The 27,791-nt window shown below is 40.8% G+C and overlaps 1 protein-coding gene and 1 pseudogene across 1 annotated transcript; one reads left to right on the forward strand and one right to left on the reverse strand.

Moving 5' to 3' along the window:
• On the reverse strand, nucleotides 1-27,791 carry LOC105484149 (TP53 induced glycolysis regulatory phosphatase). The gene is made up of 6 exons (XM_011745487.3): nucleotides 27,585-27,791; nucleotides 17,689-17,726; nucleotides 11,559-11,680; nucleotides 4,739-4,816; nucleotides 3,260-3,370; nucleotides 1-2,322 (listed from the first exon to the last, which is right to left on the reverse strand). Exons 1-6 carry the CDS (start codon nucleotides 27,752-27,754, stop codon nucleotides 1,891-1,893), a joined length of 951 nt encoding a protein of 316 aa, XP_011743789.2. The 5' UTR covers nucleotides 27,755-27,791; the 3' UTR covers nucleotides 1-1,890.
• On the forward strand, nucleotides 24,102-24,527 carry LOC105484148 (small ribosomal subunit protein uS19 pseudogene; annotated as a pseudogene).

Raw genomic sequence — 27,791 nt, forward strand, 5'->3', positions numbered from 1 at the left:
TAAGTAAAAATAAAGAACACAGATGGCTTGATATTTATTTTTAAAGCACCAAAATGATACCATCTCCTTCCAGACACTAGGTGAAAATATAAGGAACAGATGAACATATACACAGACTCACTGCAGTGGCTGCCTCTGGAGGCAACAGGACTGTGAGAACTGGTTAAAGAAAACTCTACTTTTATCTCTATGTTTTGTTTCTTTAAAAAAAAAAAAAAATGGAAAGATTACTTCAGTATGGTGGGAATGGAGATAATTATTATCTGTCCTTTTTGCTTATTTTTCAAATATTTACTTACAGTATACTTCCTCTGATGCTCAAATACGTGCCCTGTTTCAATACTGGTAGAAAACTGGTAGCGCTAGACACACTAAGAACAATATAATACTGAATTTTACATGTGATTTAAAATGATGTCAAAGTAAATTTTGACTATATGTGATTATAGCCTTACCTGACAACTTCAGTATTAATCCTCCTTAAAATTGAGACTCACAGCATTTAGCAACATGGTGACTTAAAAGCGAACTACATGTGAAACAGTTTCCTCATTTAGATAAAGATTTCTCAAAGACCAATCTTGTGTATAAAATTAAGTTAATCAAAATCCCTTTTCTCCAGTGCCATCTGGTGGAAAGAAGAGGCAACCTCACCTATACCTGCCATAAAATAACCACAGCTGGGGTTATCAGAGCAACATTCTACTCCCCTACCCACCTCCACTCCCCACCCCCACAGAACCCTCTGTCATCCCCTCTGTCACCCAGGCTGGAGTGCAGTGGCGCGATCTCAGCTCACTGCAACCTCCGCCTCCCGGGTTCAAGCGATTCTCCAGCCTCAACCTCCCAAGTAGCTGGGATTACAGGCGCCTGCCACCACGCCTGGCTAATTTTTGTATTTTTAGTAGAGACAGGGTTTCACCATGTTGGCCAGGCTGGTCTTGAACTCCTGACCTTGTGATCCGTCCGCCTCAGCCTCCCAAAGTGCTGGGATTACAGGTGTGAGTCACTGAGCCCGGCCTAGAGCACCATTCTTTACAAAGAAGGTCCCTCTTTTATTCTGAGATTACTGTGTGGTGTACTGTTAACTGTTTACTTTCTTTAGAGCCTTCCTCAAACCGGAAATTCTTCAGCCTATAGGTTAGATAAGAAGCAAGTGGATATTCTTCGTTTTTTTGGCTTTCCTGGTTTCCACTGACTTGACTTTTGCAAGGTATTGTTTAGAAAAGGCTGTTCTTTTATCTTCTGCTCTAAGATTCCTTCTTTCCTGTATTTAAATCAAATGTTTTAACTTCTTCCCCCAGACCATTCTGTAATCATAATCTGTATTCATCCACATTTCAAGCCCTCTAGAATAAAATATTCCAACAGTTGATTTATATGTAAAACATGTTAGTGTTATTTTGCTTTACATAAACTTATAAGGATTTTTTATTTAAAGGATTTTAAAAATACAACACATAGTCAATATAAACATGTATTGGGAATTATAAACCATTCTTTCTTCCAAGCACTGGATGAGATACTAAAAAAAACCAGTATCTTACCAACAGCCATTAAAACAGGCTAAAATGAAAAAGAAACCGTTGTTAACGAGGTTACTAATCCCCCAACTTTCAATACTGACTTCCTTCATCATCCATGTGCAATCCAGAGACGACACATAGCAGACTGGTAAAATTATTCTGGAAAATGACAACTGTACTTAGACAAAATAAGTTAATTCTATATAGTTGTCCGTTAAAGTTTTATGTGGCTATGATTCCATTTGAGCTAAAAATTGGCTTTTAACTGTTTCCAAATCAGCACTAGCAGAGGAGAGAAGTAAATAAAGCCAATGGCACTCCCTTCCGAGGCTCAAAATGGTTAAATTTTGATGCAGATTTAACCTTAGCGAGTTTCAGTCAGTCCATTTAGATGATCCTGTAGGTTCATACAAATACACTGAACCGTTGGTTTAACTTCTCTTCCTTCCTCAAAGTTTATGATAAAGAGACTCATCCCTGTATTGGGAGTAACTGACATAACTTCGGATCTGCGCAGAGTGGCTGGTAAGGAACACTTAAGGTCAGTCAGAAAATAATCAAACAGACTTCTCATGTAAGCACCGTGACTCACAACCAAGACACTGGCTGCTAATCCTGGAACACCACTGTCTGAATTAACTTCAGAGCTGCGATTTTTTCCTAAAGGAAATATCTCTGCCAAAGAAGTTTCCAGACAGTTGCCTGGAGATCCTTGGGAAAACTGTTCTTTTTGATCTGCTTCTTTCAGGATTAGCTGACAAAGAAATTCAAAAAAGTCTATTCCACGCATTTTCACCTACAAGAAAAGAAATAAAAGTCAAAATAAAGTGCCATTAATGATTTCCTTAAAATGTTAACATAGAACATAACTGACTGGATTTTTTTCTAATATTGAACGCCAAGTACTACACAAGCAGAAGAATCTCAGTCTACATTTATATTCCTTCAATCAGTAGTTTCAGGGACATATATATGTATATAAGTATCCACCACATTTCTGGAACTATGAAAGCACCATGCAGACCAAGATGAAGAAGATACAATTCCCAGTTCCTGACTTCAAAGCACTCGCGGTCTAGTTAGGGAAACCTACAAGCCAACAGAAACTCATAAAACAGTGCTAACAGGAAGCTGTCTCTGGCGCTTCAGTGCCACTGGAACAACAGCAGCAACAAATCCTTCCCTTACTAAAGTAATGTATTTTCAAGAAAATTAAGATAAAGATTAAGGAGGTGGTGGTGGGTTGGGGGAATCACCAATAATGCAATTCAAAGCAGAACCCTGAAGAAATGCAAGCACAGGGCTGCCATCAGGAACCGAGCTGAGGCGGCAGCGGAGAAGAAATGCAAGCACAGGGCTGCCATCAGGAACCGAGCTGAGGAGGCAGCGGAGGCTTGAAGACTTCATGTTTTGAGTTATTTCACCTCGAGTGACTTGCCGATCACCCTCTTTGAACTCCACTCCCACCACTAAGCCACTGCTTCATATTCTAAGGTCTTTTTTAGAAGTACCATCCAATAACACCTTTCCTTAAGTCCATTATCAGTAATGACAAAGGCAACTGAAGAATAAATAAGATTTTAAATAGAAATGAATAATTTGCTAAGTAAATAGATAATTTAAAAAGGAAAAGAGAATGAACCAAGCAACTTTCAAACTACTTAGCTAAAATTCCAAAACATCTCATTTATGAGTCTTAATTCAACCACTCTGACATCAGCAGTGCCACATACCTGGTCCAGCGTCTCTCCTCCGGGCGGTGTAAACACAGGGCACTCCTCCCTGGCTGCTTTGGCCATGGCCCTCATCTCACTTAGCGCTTTGCCTTCTACAACCCCGTATTTCTGAAATAGTCCAATAGATAACAGTTTCTCAAAGGAGACTGCAATATAACAATTAAGTTTATGTTTATGGCAAATTTAGAACATTCATCTCAGGAATAAGCTAAATCTCCTCCAGTTAATTTATTGTATCTCCTCTGAACTGATAATGAGAATGTCCTCAGTAGAGGGCCATGAACCTTAGAAAATATAATTGAAATATTGAGTTGTACACTATGTCCAAACGGGTTATTTTAAAATAACTTGCTAAGCAATCTTAAGTAGATGGTGGGAATTTATTGAACACATAAATACAGAGATTTGCACAGATTGTAGGACTAGAGATTAACATGCAAAAGGTACTAACTCAGCCACCTCCCATCCACACATACTATCCCATTTGATCCCAATGACAGCACTATGAAATAGCTAAATAAACATATCACCATAGTTACAAGGAAGTTGAGTTTTAAGACATTAACATGAGAGATCTATTTCTTTTTTTTTCCTTTTTTTTTTTTTTGAGATGGAGTCTCGCTCTGTCACCCAGGCTGGAGTGCTGTGACGCGATCTCAGCTCACTGCAAGCTCTGCCTCCCGGGTTCAAACGATTCTCCTGCCTCAGCCTCCTGAGTAGCTGGGACTACAGGCACATGCCACCACACCTGGCTAATTTTTTGTATTTTTAGTAAAGACAGTGTTTTACCATGTTAGCCAGGATGGTCTCAATCTCCTGAACTCAAGTGATCTGCCCACCTCAGCCTCCCAAAGTGCTGAGATGACAGGCCATCATGCCAGCCACATGGCACCATTCTTAAGCTATTAAATTGGGAAATCACAGAGTCTAATAATACCAATTGTTGGTGTAAAAAACAAAACCTTCTCCTAGGTCATTCATGGGACTATAAATTGGCACAGGTTTTCTGGAAAGCAACTTGGCAATATGTATATAAAAGCCTTAAAAAAAGTACACACTCACTGATGTCCATTTCTAGAAATATATAGGTCTACAATGAATTAACTACAAAGATGTTTAGTTTAACATTATTTACATCAGTGGGAATCTAGTGAAAACCTAGCTGTCCATCAGCAGTAGCTAGGTTACATAAATTATGCGATATCCATATTTTTCACCTTTAAACTCTTCTATACTGTGTTAAGTTCTTATGAGTGTGCCTTCTTTTATACCTTAAGATGCTTATCTTGCTTGATTTTAATAATAAGATGCTATATATGAGGGCATGTAACAGTGACTGTCATATGGTAGATCCTTAAATATTTTCACTGATTGAAAATCCCTAGCAGAAATGCATTTAACTTTTAGCCAAGTGACAAACTGTGGTGGCTTACTGATAATTTATGGTGAAGAATAATATGTAAATAAGTTACTTACCCTTTCCCGAAGTCTTGAATCATACTTTACTGTCATATCTTTGCAAACTTTGCTTTTCTCCAAAATTCCATGCATGGTCTGAAAATCAAGACAATTGTTCCTTTTTTTAATAAAAACAATCACCATTCTGGTGGAAACACTGAAAGAATCTACGTCATCTTAGTGAATAAAAAAGAACTAGAGCCAGGCACAGTGGCTCACGCCTGTAATCCCAGCATTTTTGGAGGCCAAGGTGGGTGGGTCATGAGGTCAGGAGATCTAGACCATCCTGGCCAACATGGTGAAACCCTATCTCTACTAAAAATACAAAAAATTAGCCGGATGTGGTGGCTCGCGCCTGTAGTCCCAGCTACTCGGGAGGCTGAGGCAGGAGAATCGCTTGAACTCGGGAGGCTGAGGTTGCAGTGAGCCGAGATCGCGCTACTGAACTCCAGCCTGGGCGACAGAATGAGAATCCATCTCAAAAAAAAAAAGAAATTAGAAATGATTTTCCTTTGCAAAAGTTGCGCATCTGTGTCTCTTCATTCCTGATTTTGATATTCTCTTCGAATCTATCTTCTAGTTCAGAAGTCAGCACAATCCAGACCATCATCTGCTTTTGCAAATCAAGTATTTTACTGGGACACAGCCACAGCATTCATTTACGCATGGTCGATGGCTGCTTTCTTGCTATAACCGCAGACTTGAACAGGTGTAACAAGACTGTGTAGACTATAAACCCTAAAAAAACTACTATCTGGCTCTTTGCAGACAACGTTTACTAATCCCTGTTCTAGCTCCTTAATTCGCCATTCAAATGTGTCTAAACTGTTGTTAAACCCATCCATTGAGCCTTAATTCCAATTGTATTTTCAGTTCTAGAATTTGTATTTGGTTCTTTTTTACAGTTTATTTTTTATAGTTCTCTGCTGAAATTCTACATCTTGCACCTATACAAAAATATAGTTACTTTAAAGCTCGTGTCTGATAACTCCATCAGGTAAGTCATGTGGCTGTTTGTTGTCTTTAGCTCATTTTTATTCGCATTTCCTTCTCATTGTATGTCTAGCGATTTTTGATTGAAAAGTGACCCTGTATTTGCAAAACTCTGGAAATAATTTAGGTCCATGATCTGCCTTTTTTAAAAACACATTTCCCGACAAATTAGACATCATCAGCATACTGTTTTACATGTATTGTCAATATTTCCTTGCATTTTCCTACACCTTTACCAATTTCTTTGTTCACTATTGTATTCTGAAACTCAGATCTCCCTTCTGGAATTATTTTCCTTCTTTTTCATTTTTCCTTTCAAAGTTACTTCAGGATCTCTTTGTCTGAAATGTCATTTCATCTACACAGCAGAAAAAAATCTTGCTGGGTATAAAACTCTAGGTTAATCCTTATTATTTCTCAGCACAATAAAGAAATCATCAATATGAACAAATTTGCTGAAAGCCTAACTAATGGTCTTTAATGGATGATTTTTTTCCTCCTTATTCTTTGGAGTCTTGCAATTTTGCTATAATTTAATGTAGATATGGGTTTCTTTTTTATTTATCCTGGTTGGGATTTGGTACACTTCTTGGATCTGTCTTTCAACAATTCTGTAAAATTGTCAATATTCTATAACCTCTGAATATCACCTCTTCCTCCCCATTCCCCATTCTCTCTGCTATCTCCTTCTGAACCACACCAGAACTTCTCATCATGCTCTTCATGTCTTCTAAACGCTCATATTTTATTTATTTGTTAAAGGGACTTTTTTTTCCAGACAGGGTCTCGCTCTGTCACCCAGACTGGAGTGAAGTGACACAGTCACGATTCACTACAGCCTCAACTCCCTGGGCTCAAGTGATCCTCCCACCCCAGCCTCCCAAGCAGCTGGGACTACAGGCAAGTGCCACCACACGCAGCTAACTATTTTAGTTTTTGTAGAGACAAGGTCTCTATGTTGCCCGGGCTGGTCTCAAACTCCTGGCTGAAGTGATCTTCCCGCTTTGGCCTCCCAAAGTGCTGGGATTTCAGGTCCCAGCCACTGTGCCCAGCTAAACTCTCATATTTTAAATCTATCACACCGTGCTACATTTAGGTTATTATCACGTATTTATCTATGAGTTAATGATCACTTTAGCTGTGTATGATCTATAATTTAGTACTTCCACTGAGGTTTCCATTTTTTGACTTTTTTCTGTTTTTAATCTTTAATTTTTGTGGGTATACAGTAAATGTATGTATTTATGGGGCATATGAGACACTTGGATACAGGCATGCAATGCATGACAATCACATCCTGGTCATCAGGGTATACATCCCCATAAGCATTTATCCTTTCTGTTACGAACAATCCAGTTATATCCTTTTAGTTATTTTCAAATGTGCAATTAAATTATTATTGACTATAGCCGCCCTGTTGTGTTATCAAATACTAGGTCTTATTCATTCTTTCTTTTTGTACGCATTAACCATCCCCACTTCCCCAACACCTCGCCCTACTACCTTTCCCAGACTCTGGTCACCATCCTTCTACTCCCGATCTCCATGAGTTCAACTGTTTTAATTTTTTGCTCCAACAAATAAGTGAGAACATGGCAAGTCTGTCTTTCTGTGCCTGGCTTACTTCACTTAATATAATGACCTCCAATTCCATCCATGTTGTTGCAAATGACAGGATCTCACTCTTTTGTGGCTGAAAAGTACTTCATTGTGTGTGTGTGTACATTTCCTTTTTTCATTCATCTGCTAATGGACATTTGGGTTATTTCCAAATCTTGGCTATTGTAAAAAGTGCTGCAATAAACATGGGAGTGCAGGTATCTCTTCAATATCCTGATTTCCTTTCTTTGGGAACATACCTAGCAGTGGGACTTCTGGATCACATGGTAGCTCTGTTTGTAGTTTTTTGAGGAACCTCCTTCCAAACAGTTTTTCACAGTGGTCGTACTAATTCCCATTCCCACCAACAGTGTACAAGGGCTCCCTTTTCTCCACGGCCTTGCCTGCATGTGTTATTGCCTGTCTTTTGGATAAAAGCCATTTTAACTGGGGTAAAATGATATCTCATTGTAGTCTGCATTGCATTTCTCTGATTACCAATGTCTCTTTGTCATTTGTATGTCTTCTTTTGAGAAACATCTATTCAGACATCTTGCCCATTTTTAATTGGATTATTACATTTTTTCCTATAAAGTTGTTTGAGCTCCATCTATGCTCTGGCTATTAATCCCTTGTCAGATGGGTAGTTTACAAATATTTTCTCCCATTCTGTGGGTTGTCTCTTCACTTTGCTGATTGATTCCTTTGCTGCACCAAAGCTTTTAAACTTGATGTGATCCCATTTGTCCATTTTTGCTTTGGTTGCCTGTGCTTGCGGTGTATTGCTCAAGAAATCTCTGGCCAGAACAATGTTCTTGAGTTTCCCCAATGTTTTATTGTAGTAGTTTCACAGTCTAAGGTCTTAGATTTAAGTCTTCAATCCATTTTTATTTGATATTTATACATGGAGAAAGACAGGGGTCTAGTTTCATTCTTCTGTATATGGATATCCAGTTTTCCAAGCACTATTTATTGAAGAGACTCTCCCAATGTATCTTCTTGGCATCTTCATCAAAAATGAATTTGCTGCAGATGTATGGATTTGTTTCTGGGTTCTCTATTCTGGTCCACTGGCTATGTGTCTGTTCTTATGTAAGTGCCACGCTATTTTGGTTTCTATAGCTCTTTGTATAATTTGAAGTCCGGCAATGTGATTCTTCCAGTTTTGTTGTTTTTGCTAAGGATGGCTTTGACTATTCTGGGTCTTTTGTAGTTCCACATAAATTTTAGGATGCTGTTTTCTACTTCCGTGAAGAATGTCATTGGTATTTTGATAGAAATTGCATTGAATCTGTAGATTGCTAAAATGTATGAACATTTTAACAATATTGACTCTTCTAATCCATGAACATAGAATATCTTTCCATTTTTTTGTTGTCCTCTTCAACTTCTTTCATCAGTGTCTTATAGTTTTCCTTGTGGAGCTCTTTCATTTCTTTGGTTAAGTTAATTCCTGAGTATTTAATTTTATTTGTGGCTACTGTAAATGAGATTACTTCTTAATTTATTTTTCAGATTATTCATTGTTGACACATTCAAATGCTACTGATTTTTGTACATTGTTTTGTATCCTGCAACTTTGCCAAACGTATCAGTTCTAACTGTTTATTGGTGGAGTTTTCAAGTTTTTCCAAATATAAGATCATATAATCTGCAAACAAGGATAATTTGATTTCTTCCCTTCCAATTTAAATGTTCTTTATTTCTTTCTCTTGTCTTGATTGCTCTAGCTAATACTTCCAGTACTATGTTGATTAACAGTGGTGACAATGGGCCTCCTTGTCTTGTTCTAGATCTTAGAGGAAAGGCTTTCAGTTTCTCCTCACTCACTATGATACAAGCTGTGGGTCTATTGCATATGGCTTTTATTGTGTTGAGGCTTTTATTGTATTGTTTTATATTGTTACTTCTATACCTAGGTTGTTTTTGGGTTTTCATCATGAAGGGATGTTAAATTTCATCAAATGCTTTTTCAGTCTCAATTGAAATGATCATATGGTTTCTGTCCTTTATTCTGTTGATATAATGTATCACATTGATTCATTTGTTTATGTTGAACCATCCTTGCATCCCTGAGATTAATTCCACTTGGTCAGGAAGAATGATCTTAATAACGGTATTGTTGAATTTGGTTTGCTAGTATTTTGTTAAGGATTTTTGCATCAATCTTCATCAGGAATAGTGACCTGTAGTTTTCTTCTTTTAATGTGTCTTTGTCTGGTTTTGGTATCAGGATACTACAGGCCTCATAGAACAAGTTTGGAAGTATTCCCTCCTCCTCTATTTTATGGAATAGTTTGAGTAGGATTGGTATTAGTACTTTAGATGTTTGGTAGAATTCAGCAGTGAAGCCATCAGGTCCCAGACTCTTCTTTACTGGGAGACTTTTATAATGGCTTCAATCTTGTTACTTGTTATTATCCTGTTTAGGCTTTGGATTTCTTCCTGGTTCAATATTGGTAGGATGCATGTGTCTAGGAATCTGTGCATTTCCTCTAGACTTTCCAATTTTTTGGCATATAGTTGCTGATAGTAGCCCTTAATGCTCTTTTGAATTTCTGAGATACTGGTTGTAATATCTCCTTTTACATCTGATATTATCTATTTGGATCTTTATTGTTTTTAGTTAAGTCTACCTAAAGGTCTGTCAATTTTATCTTCAAAATACCAATTTATCATTTCACTGATCTTTTGGAGTTTTCATTTCAATTTCAATTATTTGTACTCTGATCATTATTATTTTTCTTCTAATAATTTTGGGTTTGGTTTACTCTTGCTTTTCCAGTTCTTTCTTTTTTTTTTTTTTTTTTTTAAAGACAAGGTTTTGCTTTGTTGCCCAGGCTGGAGTGCAGTGGCACAGTCTCAGCTCACTGCATCCTCTGCCTCCCAGGTTCAAGTAATTCTCATGCCTCGGCCTCCTGAGTAGCTGGGATTGGATTACAGGCACCTGCCACCACGCCGGGCTGATTTGTTATTTCAGTGGAGACAGTGTTTCACCATGTTGCCCAGGCTGGTCTTGAACTCCTGAGCTCAGGCAATCCTCCCATCCCGGCCTCCCAAAGTGGCTTTTCTAGTTCTTTAAGATGCATTATTAGATGTTTATTTGGAGTTTTTCTTCTTTTGATGTAGGCCCTTATAGCTATAAACTTCCCTAATGTTTTTGCTGGATCCCACAGGTTTTGGTATGTAGTGTTTCAATTATCATTTGTTTCAAGAAATGTTTCAATTTAAGGAGATTCTTGTACATATTTCTAGAGTTATTTCTCTATCCACCTCTTTCTTCCAGTACTCTGACCCACAAATTTTAGTTATGTAAAAATTAACCTCCCCAAATTCCAAGTTTTGTCTCCTTAACTCACCGAGACCTCTAAGCTCTACTTGGCTTCGCCTACCAGAGTCTGGAAATTGCTTCAGCCAGAAAACCAGGACACTCCTAGGGCTCACCTTCTTTGTTCCACTTCATTCAGGCATCATAGGCCCACAGTGCCCAAAGTCTAATGTCTGAAAACAGTGGTTTCGCATATTTTGTCACATTTTCTAACTGTTTATGGGGGAGATGAAATTCCAACAACAGTTTAATCTGCTCCCTGAAGATATTTCTAACAAGTCTTTTATTTCTTTACAGTGACATGGTGGTTTCTTACTCTATCAGGTAATCATAATACCTGATGTCACGGTGGGTTAATTTCTCCTGTCATTTCTCCCTGCTGTCTTATAATAGCTTATTTATATTCTTGTTAGACATTTTTTTCTAGGCTACTCTAATTTAAAAATTATTTTTTTTAAAAAGTACAAAATAAAATTAAAATAAATAAGTTCTGTTGAGGAAGGTCATGTCTGTGTGGGGTTTAATTCCCTACAGACTCTGGTAGCAGATTTTTCAAGATTATACAATTGTTGAGACTTTTGGTACATCATATTAGACCTTAACTCTAAACTCACCTGTAGCTGAGCGTGGTGGTTCACGCCTGTAATCTCAGCACTTTGGGAGGCTAAGGCGGGTGGGTCACCTGAGGTTAGCAGTTTGAGACTAGCAACATGGTAAAACGCCATCTCTACTAAAATTACAAAAATCAGCCAGGTGTGGTGGCACACACCTGTAATCCCAGCTATTTGGGAGGCTGAGGCATGAGAATCACTTGAACCCAGGAGATGGAGGTTGCAGTGAACAGAGACTGCACCACTGCACTGTAGCCTGGGCACAGAGTGAGGCTCTGTCTCAAAACAAATAAATAAATAAATGTACCTGCTTTGTCCTCAGGAGATCACTGGAGAAAGCATGAGTAAACTTCACATTATTCAGAAATATACCAGCAGCTGCTGCTTGTCTAAATCCAGTTTCTGAAAGAGGTACGTCTACTCCTTGTCCTGTGATATATTAAGAAGAGGAACAATAACATTCAAAACTACATATAAGAGATGTATAAATCACATGTAGAAAATATAGGCTGCATTTATCTATATTTTAATGAAAGATTTTTTTAAGGACTTTTCCACATAACTTTTCAGGGAGTTATTAGCAAGTAAAAGTAAGTTGTAAGTCTATAAAGGCTCAGGTATTCAATTATTTTCCAAAAGAATGCTTGCCTAATGGGAATTAGGTGATGATGAGACACAAATGTCTTAGCTTTTCCCTCTTTTACGTTTGCCCATCTCTTCAATAATTGGCTCTGATCTTACAGGTAATGTGTTGGGACGGCAGGACCATCATCTAAAAGTTTTTTCCTTCTTCATTCCCATCATCCAAATGCTCAGTATTATAATGGTATTACTTTTCCTCTTTCCTTCCTCCCTCCCTTTCTTTTCCTTTTTCATTTAAAAAATGCTTTGAAACCTCTATTTCCAGGATAACGGCTGACTGGACACTCTGAAGGGACCTCCTACTACAAAAGATCTAAATGGTGTGTGTGTGTTTGTGTGTGTGTGTGTGTCTGTGTGTGTGTGTCTGTGTGTGTCTGTGTCTGTGTGTGTCTGTGTCTGTCTGTGTGTGTGTATGCTTGTGTAAGTTTGTGTCTGTGTGTGTCTGTGTGTGTGTATGTTTGTGTGTGTATGTTTGTGTGTGTGTGTCTGTGTGTGTCTGTGTGTGTGTGTCTGTGTGTGTATGTTTGTGTGTGTGTCTATGTGTGTGTGTGGGTGTCTGTGTGTGTGTGTGTTTGTGTGTGTATGTGTCTGTGTGTGTGTGTGTGTGTGCTGCATTGCTGGGCCCACAGAACGTATAAAAAATCTCCAAGGGACAAAGCAAAGCAACCCCAAAACCCTGCGGTGAACTGTGAAACGGACATGAAGAAAATGACGGTGGTGGGCTATCAGGACAGGCTGGTGGGGCTGGGGGAGGAGGCCTGCTGGAGCGGACGGCAAGCGGGAGGACTAAACACAAAATTCTTGGGAGCAAGGGCTCCTGTAAGGAGACTTAATGTGCAGCCTCAGGCCTGTGGTAAAATAAAATACAAATCCTTTTCAGAGCAAATCATTCTCAAAAGAGACTAACAGGTTTTCCACTAATTTAGAACAAGTAATTGTTTAGCCAAAGATTCAACACACAAGAAAATAATCTATCATAAACCAAAGCCATCCATCAAGACTTCAGACGTTGAAATCAGCAAATATGGACTTTACAATGACTATGAATAAAACATAAAGACAGAATCACAAAAACAAGCAATTAACAGTAAGCATCAAAAATAAGCAGACAGTTTTCTAAAATCACTAAATAGATCTTTTAATAATAAAAATCAGAATTGCCAGGGGCTGGGGGGGGGCCCCTTGATGGATAAACAGAGGCTTGGATGAAAGGAGGTTTAATGAACTCAGACAGGGCAGAAGGTATTGCCCAGTACACAGCACAGATACAAGGAGATAGAACACAGCTCAGATATATCAAGAGTTCCAAAGGAAAGAATGAGAATTCCTAATGACGCATTGTCTTAGTTGCTATAACAAAGTACCACAGACTGGGTGGCTTATTAACCACAGATATTTATTTCTCACAGTTCTGGAGGCTGGAAGTTTGAGATGAGGGCACCATCATGGTTGGGTTCTGGCGAGGGCCCTCTCCCCGTTACAGGCTGACTTCTCCTTCAGGGCTCCCATGGCACAAAGAGGAAAGAGCTCTCCGGTGTCTCTCGCATAAATTCCATTCATGGGGGCTGCACCCTTGTGACCTAATGACCGCCCAAAGACCCCACCTCCTAATGTCATCATATTGGGAGTTATGAGTTCACCATGTAACTTTTGGGAAGAAAAACATTCAGTTTATAACATCCATCTAATTGGAACGCTAAAAGAACAGAAAAAAAATGGCTGGGCACGGTGGCTCACGCCTGCAATCCCAACACTTTGGGAGGCCGAGGTGGGTGGATCACTCCAGGTCAGGAGTTTGAAACCAGCCTGGCCAACATGGAGAAATCCTGTCTCTACTAAAAATACAAAATTAGCTGGGCGTGGTGGAGCACACCTGTAATCCCAGCTACTTGGGAGGCTGAGGCAGGAAAATTGCTTGAGCCCAGGAGGCGGAGGTTACAGTGAGCCGAGATCACACCACAGCACTCCAGCCTGGGCAACAAGAGTGAAATTCCGTATCAAAAAAAAAAAAAAAAAAAAAAAAAAAGAATAGAAAAAATGAAGGAGAGGAATATGAAAAGAAAATAGCTGAGAATTTCACAGAATAAAAAACACATGAAAATCAAGCAGGATAAATTAAAAAAAAAAAAAAACCCTCCTAGATACATTATGAGACACTGAAGAATACTAAAATTGAAGAGTTTAAACGAAGTTACAGAGAAAAGACCTATTTCCTACCATGGAACACCATTTAGCTGACAGAAACCTCTTACCAGGAAAAATGGAACCAAAAACTGCAGAATGCTATCTTCCAAGGGCTGAGAGAATCACCAGTTCAAAGTGTGTACTGACTGAAGCCACTGCGTTTACCACCAGCTGCTCTATATACACTAGAGGACTTTTCAAAGAATGTACTTCAGAAATGGTCTGAGATGAAAACAAATGAGGAGCAGAGAAACTTGCAAATATATTCATAAATTTAAATGCCATCTAAACAAATGAAGATAATGTCGTCTACCTCAAGCAATTAAAAAAAGACAGGACTAAGCTACTAGACAAGTTATTTGTATTTTTTGGAAGAGGGGATATTAATATTATACTTTATTAGGTACTGTCAGAGTGAATGTGTCCCCCCAAAATTCAAATGTTGATATCCTAACCCTCAATGTGATGGTATTAGGAGGCAGGCCTCTGGGAGGTGATTAGATCCTAGGGTGGAGCCCTCATGACAGGATTAGTGTCCTTATAATTGCTCTCATTCTCTCTCTCTGCCATGTGAGGATATTAACCAGAGGACAGCAGTCTGCAAACCAGGAATCAGGCCCTCCACAGACACTGGATCTGCTGGCACCCTGATCTTGGAATTCTCAGTCTCTAGAACTGTGTACTGTTCAAGCCACTGAGTCCATGATACTCTGTTACAGCAGCCCTGGCTAAGACAGGTATGAGGGTAAAACTTTTAAGATAACCATGAAAAGAATGGAAATGGTACATCAATTCAAAGGTAGTGGGGAAAGTAAGAGAGTGTTGAACAGGAAAAAACCAAGCACTTAAGAAGTAAAAGCAGGTAAGATAAAAAAGAAAGACTAGAAAAAGAAGGGGGAAACAACAACAAAGAAAAAAAATCAAAACACATCAGTGACCAGAACAAAGGCAAACAGCCACTACTGCTAGTCAAAAGACAAATTCTAGGCCAGGCGTGGTGGCTCACGCCTGTAATCCCAACACTTTGGGAGGCCAAGGCAGGTGGATCACCTGAGGTCAGGAGTTCGAGACCTGCCTGGCCAACATGGTGAAACCCCGTCTCTACTAAAAATACAAAAATTAGGTCGGGCGTGGTAGCTCACACCTGTAATCCCAGCACTTTGGGAGGCCGAGATGGGTGGATCACGAGGTCAGAAGTTCAAGACCAGCCTGACCAACGTGGTGAAACTCCGTCTCTACTAAAAATACAAAAATTAGCCGGGCCTGGTGGCACACACCTGTAATCCCAGCTACTCAGGAGGCTGAGACAGGAGAATCACTTGAACCCGGGAGGCAGAGGTTGCAGGAGCCGAGATCACGCCATTGCACTCCAACCTGGGTGACAGAATGAGACTCCATCTCAAAATAAATAAATAAATAAATAAACAAACGAACAGACAAAAAGTAACCAGGTGTGGCAGCGAGCACCTGTAATACCAGCTACTCGGGAGGCTGGGGCAGCAGAACTGCTCGAAGCCGGGAGGCAGAGGCTGCAGTGAGCCAAGATCGCACCACTGCAGTCCACCCTGGGCGACAGAGCAAGACTCTGTCTCAAAAAAAAGAAAGACAAATTATATATATTTGTAAAAGAGCCAAAATGTAGCTACATACTATTTATAACACTTAAACATGAGTACACACAAAGGGTGAAAGGAATGAGATGGAAAAATACATTCCAGTGAAATTCCATCTCCAAAACAGCTCAAGTAGCTATATTACTATCAGAAAAGTAAGACTTTATGACAAAAGTCTCACTAAGGATTTGGGGACCACTATAAAAAAATCAATGATCCCATTTACTCAGATGTAATCATTTAAACTTGTATAAGCCTAATAAAATAACCTCAATCTGTACAAAAGCAGAACACAGAAACCAAAAATGGACAGAATTTCAACTATTAAAGGGCAAACTGGCCACCGCAGCAGGGAATTAAAAATACTGCACTCATAAATTGATACTTAGGACATGCAGGCAAACTAGTGCATTTATAAAGTTAATAAAGTGTGTAAGATTTGAAAAACAAAATCAAGAAGGCTGATTATTTGATATATAACTCCAGTCCCAACAATGAGGGATTATAGATTTTTCTGAAGCATACAATGGAAGAATTATAAAAACTGACCATAATTAACACATTTCAAAGAAGTATCATCAAATAAACCATACTGACAGAACACAAAAGCATTTACAATGGAAGTCACTCAATGGGAATTTAAAATACTTAGCGCTGAATGCTTACCACATTACCACGTGTCAAAACTATGGGCATGCAAACAGAAACAGTGCTTAGAAATATATAAGCCTTGAGGACCGGTACAGCAGCTCACACCTGTAATCTCAGCACTCTGGGACACTGACGCAGGCAGATCACCTGAGGTTAGGAGTTCAAGACCAGCCCGGTCAACATGGTGAAACCCCATCTCTACCAAAAATAGAAAAATTAGCTGGGCATGGTGACGTGCGCCTGTAATCCCAGCTACTCAGGAGGCTGAGGCATAAGAAATTGCTTGAACCCGAGGGGCAGAGGGTGCAGTGAGCTCAGATCGTGCCACTGTACTCCAGCTGGAGCGGCAGAGTGAGACCCTGCCTCAAAAAAAAAAAAAAAAAAAAAAAGGAATATATGAGCCTTGAATGCTTACACACAAAAGGCTATAACTTAAAGAACTAAAGCATCCAACTGACAAGGTCAGGAAAAGAACACAAACCTAAAACAAGTGTGAACACAAAAACTTTCTTGACGTTCTACTGTCAATGTCTTGGGAAAGAAGAGAAGTGAGCAATACCAAAGGCCAGGTGGTAAGAGGCCTCAGTCCAAAGGATAACCTGGGTGGGGCATATTTTGTCTGAAAACAAAGGTCCCTTTGAGAATCAGACCAGTTAGTGTCCATAAAAGGGAGTCAGGCTCATGGAATATGAAAATCAGTTTTTGTAAACCCCAGAAGTCCCTAACCAAAAAAATAAAACTAAAAGCTTTTATAATCACAGCATAGAAATAGCATGTCTAGCCAAAAGTTCACCCAAGATATTCTTAAAAAGCCAGACTAGCTGGATCACAGGGCAAATAAAAGATCTGAGTCCAAATTAACAGAAAAAGGGAGAAAGAATCTCTTCAGAATAAAGTAACAACCACATATGAAAATAGTTCTTTTTTTAAACCTTTATTACTACTAAAACTAAAATAACTATCTTAGCAGAAAAAATACCATTAACACCGGTCAGTAAACTTCATGCTTCCAAATATAGAATAATTTCAAATCCAGACAGTTATATTTTAAGACACCCAGACCCAATATAATTAATCAGCTGACAGAACCACTTTGAAGCTATACATAAAGAATAACTTGGAGAACTGTACTTCACACCCAGTTCACTTGAGAGATTTATTCCTCCTGGTTACTAACAGCCCTGACCATATTTCTGATCGTATTTCTGTGGTTATGATGTTTTGATTCTTTAATCCCAATTCACAATGGAGCTGCCCCCAGTCTACCCCACCCCACCAAATCTGCTTAATTCACACATCTTATTAACACGAGGGTGAGAGCTAAAATAACAATCGGATTATACCAACCTTGAATTATCTTCTCCTTGTTAAATCTTGTTTCTCCACTAAAATACAAAGAGAAGGAGAACCTTATTAGCCAAATTATACTATTTTTGAGAGGAGGAAAAAAAATGAGCAATGAAGTGTGATTAGACTAATAAAGACATCATATGAAACTTGTAACATACTTCATAATCCAACCCATAAAAACAATTTATTCTAAACTAATATTTGCAATCATCTTCTTTAATGAAGAGCTAAGAACTTCAAACTACTCCAAACTAAAACACATAGATCAGGAACCAATCTTAAGTGGATTGCAAATGGAAAATCCTACTTAAAAATATAATGCAAATACCATTTTAGCCAAATAATGTTGTTAAAAGAAATATATTGATCAAAACTACTCTCACTGGCAGCAGGACCAAAAACGTGAGAGTCAGTCTCTTCATTGCTGGACTGAATGAGCAAGTGAAAGAGAATCTGAATGGAATGCGAGAGAAGTCCACAAACCTTCAGAACCCCCTGCCCTCTCTTAGTTCCTAGGCCTTCAGCAGTTATTTTCCGTAGTACTGACGGCTATCTTGCAGACCAACTGCACACTGAACTGAGGTTTGAGTACTACACTTTTAAAAACTAAAATACCAAAACAAATCAAAGCAATAAAAGTAGAATCAAGGAGAATTCAGTTGAGATTTGAGCGCTACTTAAATGTTTGCTGACCCAACCTAGCACTAGAATTGCTGGGCCATAAGGTATGCAAATACCCAGCTTTATTAGGTAATGCCAAAGTGTCATAGCAAGTTACACCACCCTGTAGTGTGGTATACCACCCTCAACAAGACTCAGTGGTGTAAGGTTTCTTCAATCAGTGCCAATCTGGTACCTGAACAATTCATCCCACTTTGATTTTAATTTGCATTTCCTTGATTTCGATGGAAAATGATCGTTCCATTGTTTTTAAGTGAAGCACTAGTTTGTAATAATTAAAAAGTTACAAAAGATTGATTTACTCAGATGTAGAAAAAAAATCTACCAGACCTGGAAGTCAGAATCATAAGCTCAGGCCTCGGCCTGGAATCTTGCTGCCTGTTTACAAAGACAGCTGTGTGCCAACCTCCGCCAAGATGCAGACTGCTGGCTTTGGCCAATACGAATGTTCTTTAAGACCCAACACAAGACCGGGTTCTTTTAGGTGGTCTCCCTCCCCGGTACCATTCCCCATCTACCTACTCTATTTAATACCCACACTCTATGCTCCCACTGTCCCCTGGCACTACCGACGTTAAGTTTTCATCTGTGTGCTAACTGACTTTGTAGCTGTATGTCTATCCTGGCTCCAGTTCCTGAAAGGCACAAGCAGGGACCGCATACCCTCAACATGTCCAGGGTCTGGAGAAAATCCTGGGAAATGACAGAACTTCATGAATGTACTTTTGCCTAGAGAGGGTCATCTGAAAATATCTATCAAAATGACAAATCTGTTTACCCTTTTATCCAATAACCCAATTACTGGGAATAACTGAATTCACTCATATTTAAAAGATCATTATCATTCGCGGCCAGGTGTGGTGGCTCACGCCTGTAATCCCAGTACTTTGGGAGGCTGAGGTATGGATCACTTGAGGTCAGGAGTTCAAGACCAGCCTGGCCAACATGGTAAAACCCCGTCTCCACTAAAAACACAAATATTAGCCAGGTGTGGTGGCGGGCGCCTGTAATCCCAGCTACTTGGGAGACTGAGGCATGAGAATTGCTTAAGCTCGGGAGGCAGAGGTTGCAGTGAGCTGCGATCATACCACTGCACTCCAGTATGGGTGACAGAGCGAGACCCTATCTCACCAAAAAAAAAAAAAAAAGTTCATTAGCTACAGTATTATTTCTAGTAGCAACAGATTATAAACAACCCAAATGTCCGTTAACAAGGAAATTAGTTTCCTTAACTGTGGCCAAAATAACCGTTACTTATATTAACAAATAAACAGTGACATATCTACCTAATAGAATCCTATGCAAATGTGTCCTTTAAAGAGAGAGATTATATGTAGATACGGAATGCTCACCAAGATATATGATTAAGTAGAAAAAGCAAGGTATAGAATAATATAAAAAGAAAGCTACCTTTTTAGAAAGGAGGGAAATAAACATATGGATATGCACAAAGAAACAATGAAAGGATAAACATGAAACTAATAAACGTGGTCACCTACTGGTTGGGGGGAGAAGAGAAAGACTAGGGAGAATTGTTTTGGTTTCTAAATATGCAGATGTATTAGCTTAAAAAATAAATGTATGATAAAGAAATACAATTACACAGAACTGGCCAGGCGTGGTGGCTCATGCCTGTAATCCCAGCACTTTGGGAGGCCGAGGTGGGCAGATCACGAGGTGAGGAGTTCAAGACCTGCCTGGCCAATGTGGTGAAACTCCGTCTCTACTAAAAGTACAAAAATTAGCCGGGCATGGTGGTGCGCGCCTGTAGTCCCAGCTATTCAGGAGGCTGAGGCAGAAGACTCGCTTGAATCCAGGAGGCGGAGGTTGCAGTGAGCCAAGATCATGCCACTGCACTCCAGCCTAGGCGACAGAGCAAGACTGTCTCCAAAAAAAAAAAAAAGTTACATAGAACTATTTATACCCTGGTAAAAACCAACTGCACTGATTTGCCATTATCATTGTTGTTAAAATTAATAAAAGATTTCCTAGGCCAGGTGCAGTGGCTCACGCCTATAAACCCAGCACTTTGGGAGGCTGAGGAGGGTGGATCGCCTGAGGTCAGGAGTTCAAGACCATCCTAGCCAACATGATGGAACCCCGTGTCTACTAAAAATACAAAAATTAGCCAGGCATGGTGGCAGGCACCTGTAATCCCAGATACTCGGGAGGCTGAGGCAGAAGAATTACTTGAACCCAGGAGGCGGAGGTTGCGGTGAGCCAGATCGTGCCATTGCACTCCAGCCTGGGAGACAAAAGCGAGACTTCAACTCAAAACAACAACAACAACAACAACAAAAACGATTTCCTACACTCCAAAAGTCATTCAGAATCTTAAAAAATGGGCATGAAAGAGGATATTAACCTCTACCATTCAGATGGATAAAGCAGAAGTATTCAGCGCAAACATGGGGAACCTGTCATTTTTAATCTAGAAAATAGTTACCATGTATTGGATTCACTTCCTGTCTCAGCCTCAAAATCTTGCTGAGACCAAGAACAAAATATCTGTTATTTTAATACAAATAACATCCTCATTAGACAGTGGCTTGTAGCCCTTAAATTAAACCTGGGCTAAAACTGCCTCCATGCCTAGGGAGCTGTCATCTAACTTAATATGTAAACAAACTACAACATAATTTGAGAGTATATTCCTGTAATAAGAACCAAGTCTCAGCCAATCATGGCAGCTGAGCTTTCAGCCAATTATGGGCTGCAAACTGCTCAGACATGTCCCAATAAGGCAAAGTGGAGCTGTAACCAATCAGGCTACTTCTATATGACACATCCTTTCTTTCTTTTTTTTTTTCCTGATAGGGTCTCACTATGCAGCCCAGGCTGGAGTGCAGTGGTGTGATCTTGGCTCACTGCAATCTCCAACTCCAGGGTTCAAGCGATTCTCCTGCCTCAGCCTCCCAAATAGCTGGGATTACAGGCAAGTGCCACCACGTCCAGCTAATTTTTGTATGTTTAGTAGAGACACGGTTTCACCATGTTGGCCAGGCTGGTCTCGAACTCCAGACCTAAGGTGATCCTCCTGCCTTGGCCTCCCAAAGTGCTGGGTTTATAGGTGTGAGCCACCACACCTGGCCATGTCACTTCCCTTCTCTGTCTATAAATACTGCCTGCCTATGTCGCTGGGTTGAGCACTCTGAAGCTTTACTTGTTTAGGTGCTGCCTGATCTATGAATCATTTCTTTGCTCAAATAAACAAAGTCTAATTTGTGTGAAGTTTTTCTTTCAACATAGCTAATACAATTTCCAGCCAAGCCAGACACACCCTCATTTTGAAATCAGGGGTGAGAAGAAATTTAATAATCTACCAACCAAGAAATCATGTGAGAGCCACCAAAAAACTCAGTATTTACAAATCACAGAAATTTGGCAGAGATGATTACCTTTTGTATACTCGCTCAAAAGATTAACTCAGCATTTTTATGTAATCAAAGTAGATAATGAAAGATTCAAATTAAAACAAAGGTTTATATTGTCAAAATGTCACTTTCTAAAAAATGGAATCCCAGAAATTTTTTTTTTTTTTTTTTTTTTGAGACGGAGTCTCGCTCTGTCGCCCAGGCTGGAGTGCAGTGGCGCAATCTCGGCTCACTGCAAGCTCCGCCTCCCAGGTTCACGCCATTCTCCTGCCTCAGCCTCCCGAGTAGCTGGGACTACAGGCGCCCGCCACCGCGCCCGGCTAATTTTTTTCTATTTTTAGTAGAGACGGGGTTTTACCGTGGTCTCGATCTCCTGACCTTGTGATCCGCCCACCTCGGCCTCCCAAAGTGCTGGGATTACAGGCGTGAGCCACCGCGCCCGGCCAGAATCCCAGAAATTTGATAGTTTCGTAAAAGTACTGCCCCACCATCTAACGATTTTCAGTGAAAGTAGCATAACCGCTGCGACATGATGAAGGCTTCGTTTAGCCGTCTATCAACAGAGGCTGCTGCAGACTCAGCAGTATTCACACTCACAGCATTCGGTTTAGTTCTATTTGGCATTTCTGCGTTCAAATCACCTTATAAATATTAAAGAGTAGGAATCCAAAAATAGATTTTTTTCCAAAAGCTTTCATAAATATTTAATTTTACAGCTTTTATCAGCTTTATTGAGAGGTTTATATAAATCCTTGAAGTAACTGTTTAATTAGTATGCTTGGGGAATGGAAAGGGAAAGTTGATGGCTAAAACAGTTTTATTATTAATCTATTTCCCTTAACCAAGTCTGACTTGCGATAGCAGCAGAGAAGGTGAACGAAGCTGAAAGCTCAGAGGGATATATTTTGAAGGAGTCAGGAATAACACCACTCATTTTCAAAATCTGCAGTGTGGTCCATTTCCAAAACAGAAACCTGACTCTGCAGGAATCCAAGGGCTTATGCCAAGATGTTAAGTCTTAGGATCAGCCATTTATAGGACCTACAAATATACATCATTCACTTTGTAGGTTATCTCCCAGTTCTTACTTAAAAGATATTTTATCTTCTTAGTCTGGATTTATACTCTGCAGCATTTCTTCAAAAATCATATAGAAAGCTCGATTTCCCTTAATTCCTTTTAAGGAATTCAAATTCAACACACAATACTCAGTTTGCTACAAAGGAGGGACAAATCATGGGAAATCAGTGTAAATTTGGGTCAAGTTTTCAAAACAGATGTTTTTTAGTGTAAATGAAAATGTAAACCCTCACCCGGTATCACGAATACAGCTTAGTCCTAATTCCTTTACACTAATAAATTCATTTGCAAATACAGAAGATTTCAAGAGCTAGTAACACAAGACTTTTGGCTGTCCTTTTTTTTTTTGAGACAGAGTTTTCACTCATTGGCTGGAGTGCAATGGCGCAATCTGGGCTCACTGCAACCTCCGCCTCTCGGGTTCAAGAGATTCTCCTGCCTCAGCCTTCGGAGGGGCTGGGATTTACAGGCGCCCGCCACCATGCCCGGCTAATTTTTTGTATTTTTAGTACGGACGAGGTTTCACCACGTGGGCCAGGCTGGTCTTCAACTCCTGGCCTCAGGTGATCCACCCGCCTCGGCCTCCCAAAGCGCTGGGATTACAGGACTTTTTGGCTGTCCTTGATCTTTATAAAGTATCTGTACAAAGTACCTTTATACTTTTATAAAGCATTAAAATTTTATAACAGTATTAGCTTTATAAAAGTACTAAATTACAGATTACCTAATAGTATTTGCTTGCTTTATTAATATACAGAACGATTATTAGCCTTACACAAAAAGTAACTGCCAACAGAGGTACAGTAAGAAAACCAAATGAGTCTTGCTGTCAATAACTTTACTAATTCGGCCAGGTGCGGTGGCTCACGCCTGTAATCCCAACACTCTGGGAGGCCGAGGTGGGCGGATAACCTGAGGTCAGGAGTTCGAGACCAGCCTGACCAACATGGAGAAACCCCAACTCTACTAAAAGTAAAAAGCAGCCGGGCGTGGTGGCGCATGCCTGTAATCCCAGCTACTGGGAGGCTGAGGCAGGAGAATCGCTTGAACCCAGGAGGCGGAGGTTGTGACGAGTCGAGATCTTGCCACTGCACTCCAGCCTGGGTAACAAGAGTGAAACTCCGTATCAAAAAAAAAAAAAAAAGCAAAACCAAAAAATCTTTACTAATTCATTTTTAAATCATTAAAAGTAAATTAAATTTAGTTTGCCAAAAAATATTAAAGTTTTAAGAGCTGCCTAAAAATGGAAATGAACTTTTCTGAGGATCCGGCAAGATGGCAGAGGTAGAGCAGAAGCTGACGTTCCGCAAATTCACCTACCGGGGCGTGGACTCGGACCAGCAGCTGTACATGTCTCACCAGCAGCTGATGCAACCGTACAGTGCGTGCCAGCGGCAGAAGCTGAACCCGGGCCTGTGGCGGAAACAGCACTTGCTGCCCAAGTGCCTGCGCAAGGCCACGAAGCCGGAAGTGGAGAAGCCGGAAGTAATGAAGACGCACCTGGGGGACATGATCATCCTGCCCGAGATGGTGGGCAGCATGGTGGGCGTCTACAACGGCAAGACCTTCAACCAGGTGGAGATCAAGCCAGAGATGATCGGCCACTACCTGGGCGAGTTCTCCATCACCTACGAGCCGGTGAGGCACTGCCGGCCCGGCCTCAGGGCCACCCACTCCTCCCGCTTCATCCCCCTCAAGTAGAGGCTCAGCTAATAAAGGCACACATATCTCCCCCCTACCCGCCAGAAAAAAAAAAAAAAGGAAGTGAAATGGATGGTTTTGCCTGAGACTAACTGCAAACACCTACAAATAACATTTCAAGGAACCAGACCCTTCAATAGTGCTGGATAGGTGATGGTAATGCCAACTACACGTGTTGGAGTTTTCAACAATGCTGTGCCATAAGATCATGAGAAGTTATAGTCTGACGATGATAGACTTAAATTCTGGAACCTTGGGCAGTCTATTCCAGAAATGATACACACTGGTACTTCCATGTCAAAGTATGAAGAAAGAAAACCACATACAGGAACAGCACGAGATTCCTAATGGGTTCTGTTGAACTTACATTGCTTTAAAGATTTTTTTGCATTATCTGAAGAGGTAAGTCCAATAAAATTCTCTAACTCTTCAAAAAGTCATTACATTTAACTATGGTGATAATGAGTCAAATTTAAAATCACTTCTTTTCCTGAAAGAATCACCAGGTTTTGGTTTTGAGAACTCTGAAGACAAGAAGAGGGATGGTCCAGACAGGAAAGCATTGGACCAGCCCTATCAATTATTTCAACACTCTCACTCCATCTTCCTACACATAAAACAGAACAAAATAAACTATTGTCATAACTCCACACAATTATATTAAGAGAATAAAAAGTAGCCTCAAAAACGGCTGGTGATGTTCAAGTAATCTACAAATACCAGGTTGTAACACATTAAGTAGGAAACAAAAGACGGTGAGTGGTAAAGTTGCTTTGGTTAAACTCCTACTTCCTCAACTTGCCATGTGACTTTAAGCAAGTTACAAGGCATCTCTGTCTCAGCTGCCTCATGTGAAAAACGAGGATATCAATCCTTAACTCACTAAACTGTCAGGTTTTAATTACAACAGTGTATTAAGACTTATTTTTTAAATGATTCCTATGAGGGCCTCCGGAATCAAACCCTTTTTAAGCAGCAGGAAGGGAATAAAAATAGGAATCATCTTTTTAGGGGTTGCCTTAACCCAAATATTCTACAACTTCTGAGTTTTCTTTTTTTTTTTTCTTTTTGAGACAGGGTCTCACTGTGTCACCTAGGCTGGGGTGCAGTGGCCCAATCACAGCTCACTATAGCCCTGACTTCCCAGGCTCACGTGATCCAAGTGATCTTCCTGCCTCAGCCTCCCTATTAGCTGGGTTCACAGGCATACACCACTACACTCAGCTTTTTTTTGGTAGAGAGGAGGTTTCACCATGTTGCCCAGGCTGGTCTTGAACTCCTGTGCTCAAGGGATCCACCCACTTCCGCCTCCCAACTTGCTAGGATTACAGGGGTGAACCACCTTGATGGTCTGAGTTTCAATTATAAATATGACACTGGGCTGGCTGGGTCAGGCATCTAGAAAGTGCTCTAACATTGGAAGAAAGGGTGATCAGGCCTCTAGTTCCTGTTCTGCTACCAGTTAGCTGTATGACCTTTAGTAAGTTAAGAATTCTCCCAAGGCATTCTATACAACCGAAAGGGGTGGGAGAAGAGATAGGGAGGAACTAGATTTCTAAGGTAGCCATTAAAACCCTGCTAATCCCAAACGGACAATTTTAGAGGATTCTTAAGATTATCTTTCTTATAAAGAAGGACAGGCCAGAAAAGATAGCAGTTCAAGTCAACTGACAAAGTTAAATCATATTAATGTCCCTTGTGAGCTTGAATGCAGAAATGGTATGTTATTTATCTGTATGATCCAGTCTACTGGCACATAGTACCCACACAAAATGCTGCTGTGCTAAACTATACGTTCGTATTTGGGAATAAACTGCACTTTTATTGGAGCTGTCTTAATAGAAGTTATTTCTCAGATATATTTCTTCCCCTGTTGCATCATACACTTTACCTGTCCCCCATTTAATTCTCACATTAAAATAGTGAGATAGGCACTATCATTTGCATATCAGGAAACTTAAGTCCAGGCTACCTGGCTCTTAGCTAGAGAACAGATTCCAACCGAGGTCTACCTTGCCTGAAAAATCTGTGCTCTTAGCAGGGCGCGGTGGCTCACGCCTGTAATCCCAACACTTTGCGAGGCCGAGATGGGCGGATCACTTAAGGTCAGGATTTCAAGACCTGCCTGGCCAACATGGTGAAACCCCGTCTCTACTAAAAATACAAAAATCCGTCGGGCATGGTGGCGCATGCCTGTAATCCCAGCTACTCGGGAGGCTGAGGCAGGAGAATCGCTTGAACCCGGGAGGCGGGAGGTTGCAGTGAACAGAGATAGGGCCACTGCACTCCAGCCTGGGTGACAGACAGAGCGAGCTCCATCTCGCAAAAAAAAAAAAAAAGAAGAAAAATCTATGCTCTTAACTACCCTGATTTTCATCTCATCTCCCGTTAACACTTGGCAAATACATGTTGATAAGAAAAGATAAGAAACATGAAGACCTATCAGCATTCAGCTCCGTGTAATGTTATGATAATAAAAAACATTTGTTTAGGATGATACGGTCTGCTGAGATCAGAGTTGTGACCCTCTTTTCTCTCCCAGAACTGTAACCTCTGGGGAAAGGAAAGAAGTCTCATATATGTGCCAGGGGGGCTGACTGTCTGGGGAAACGAGGGGGACCTCAGAAACAGAGAGGATAGCAGAAGGCAGCCGGCATCACAAACATCAGCCACGGACGAGCAATTCTGCAAACTCTTTGCAACCTGCCGGGGAGCAAAAACCGTGCCCAGACAAGTCTGTGGACATGTCTGGCACCGTTTTGGGTGCAGCCACCAAGTGCCTACGAACCCCGATCCCTTGCTCCTCCGGGTCTCGCTTTATCTGAAACACGGGACGCAGCTATCTAAGACCTGCCGTCCTCCCTCGGGGCTGCTGGGGTGAGACGAGGGGCGACACGAGACGGCCCCAGGGCAAGCGCCCCGGGAAAAGCGCTTCCAAGCCAGCCCTCCCCGGGCGGAGCGAGCAGGGAGGGGAGAGGGGGGCAGACCCGTGTTCCCTTCGCCCGCTCCAATACACTCAAGGAAGAGAGAAAGGCCCCCTGCCACAGCCATACTCACTGCCGGACAACAGTCAGAGCGAAGCGAGCCATGTTCCCGGAGCCGCGAACCGTCAGCAGCCCCACGCCGCTCCGCGCCGCCCCTGCACTGCGGGCCGCCTCCCCCACACCACTTCCGCCAAGCCGCCGGCCGGCTCCGCCGCCATAGGCCCAGGCGGCCTCGCACGTCATCCCCGCAGGCCACTCAGGGCCGGGCGACGCCGACGGG

The sequence above is a fragment of the Macaca nemestrina genome, chromosome 10 (assembly GCF_043159975.1).
Source record: "Macaca nemestrina isolate mMacNem1 chromosome 10, mMacNem.hap1, whole genome shotgun sequence".
NCBI classification, from domain to species: Eukaryota; Metazoa; Chordata; class Mammalia; order Primates; family Cercopithecidae; genus Macaca; species Macaca nemestrina.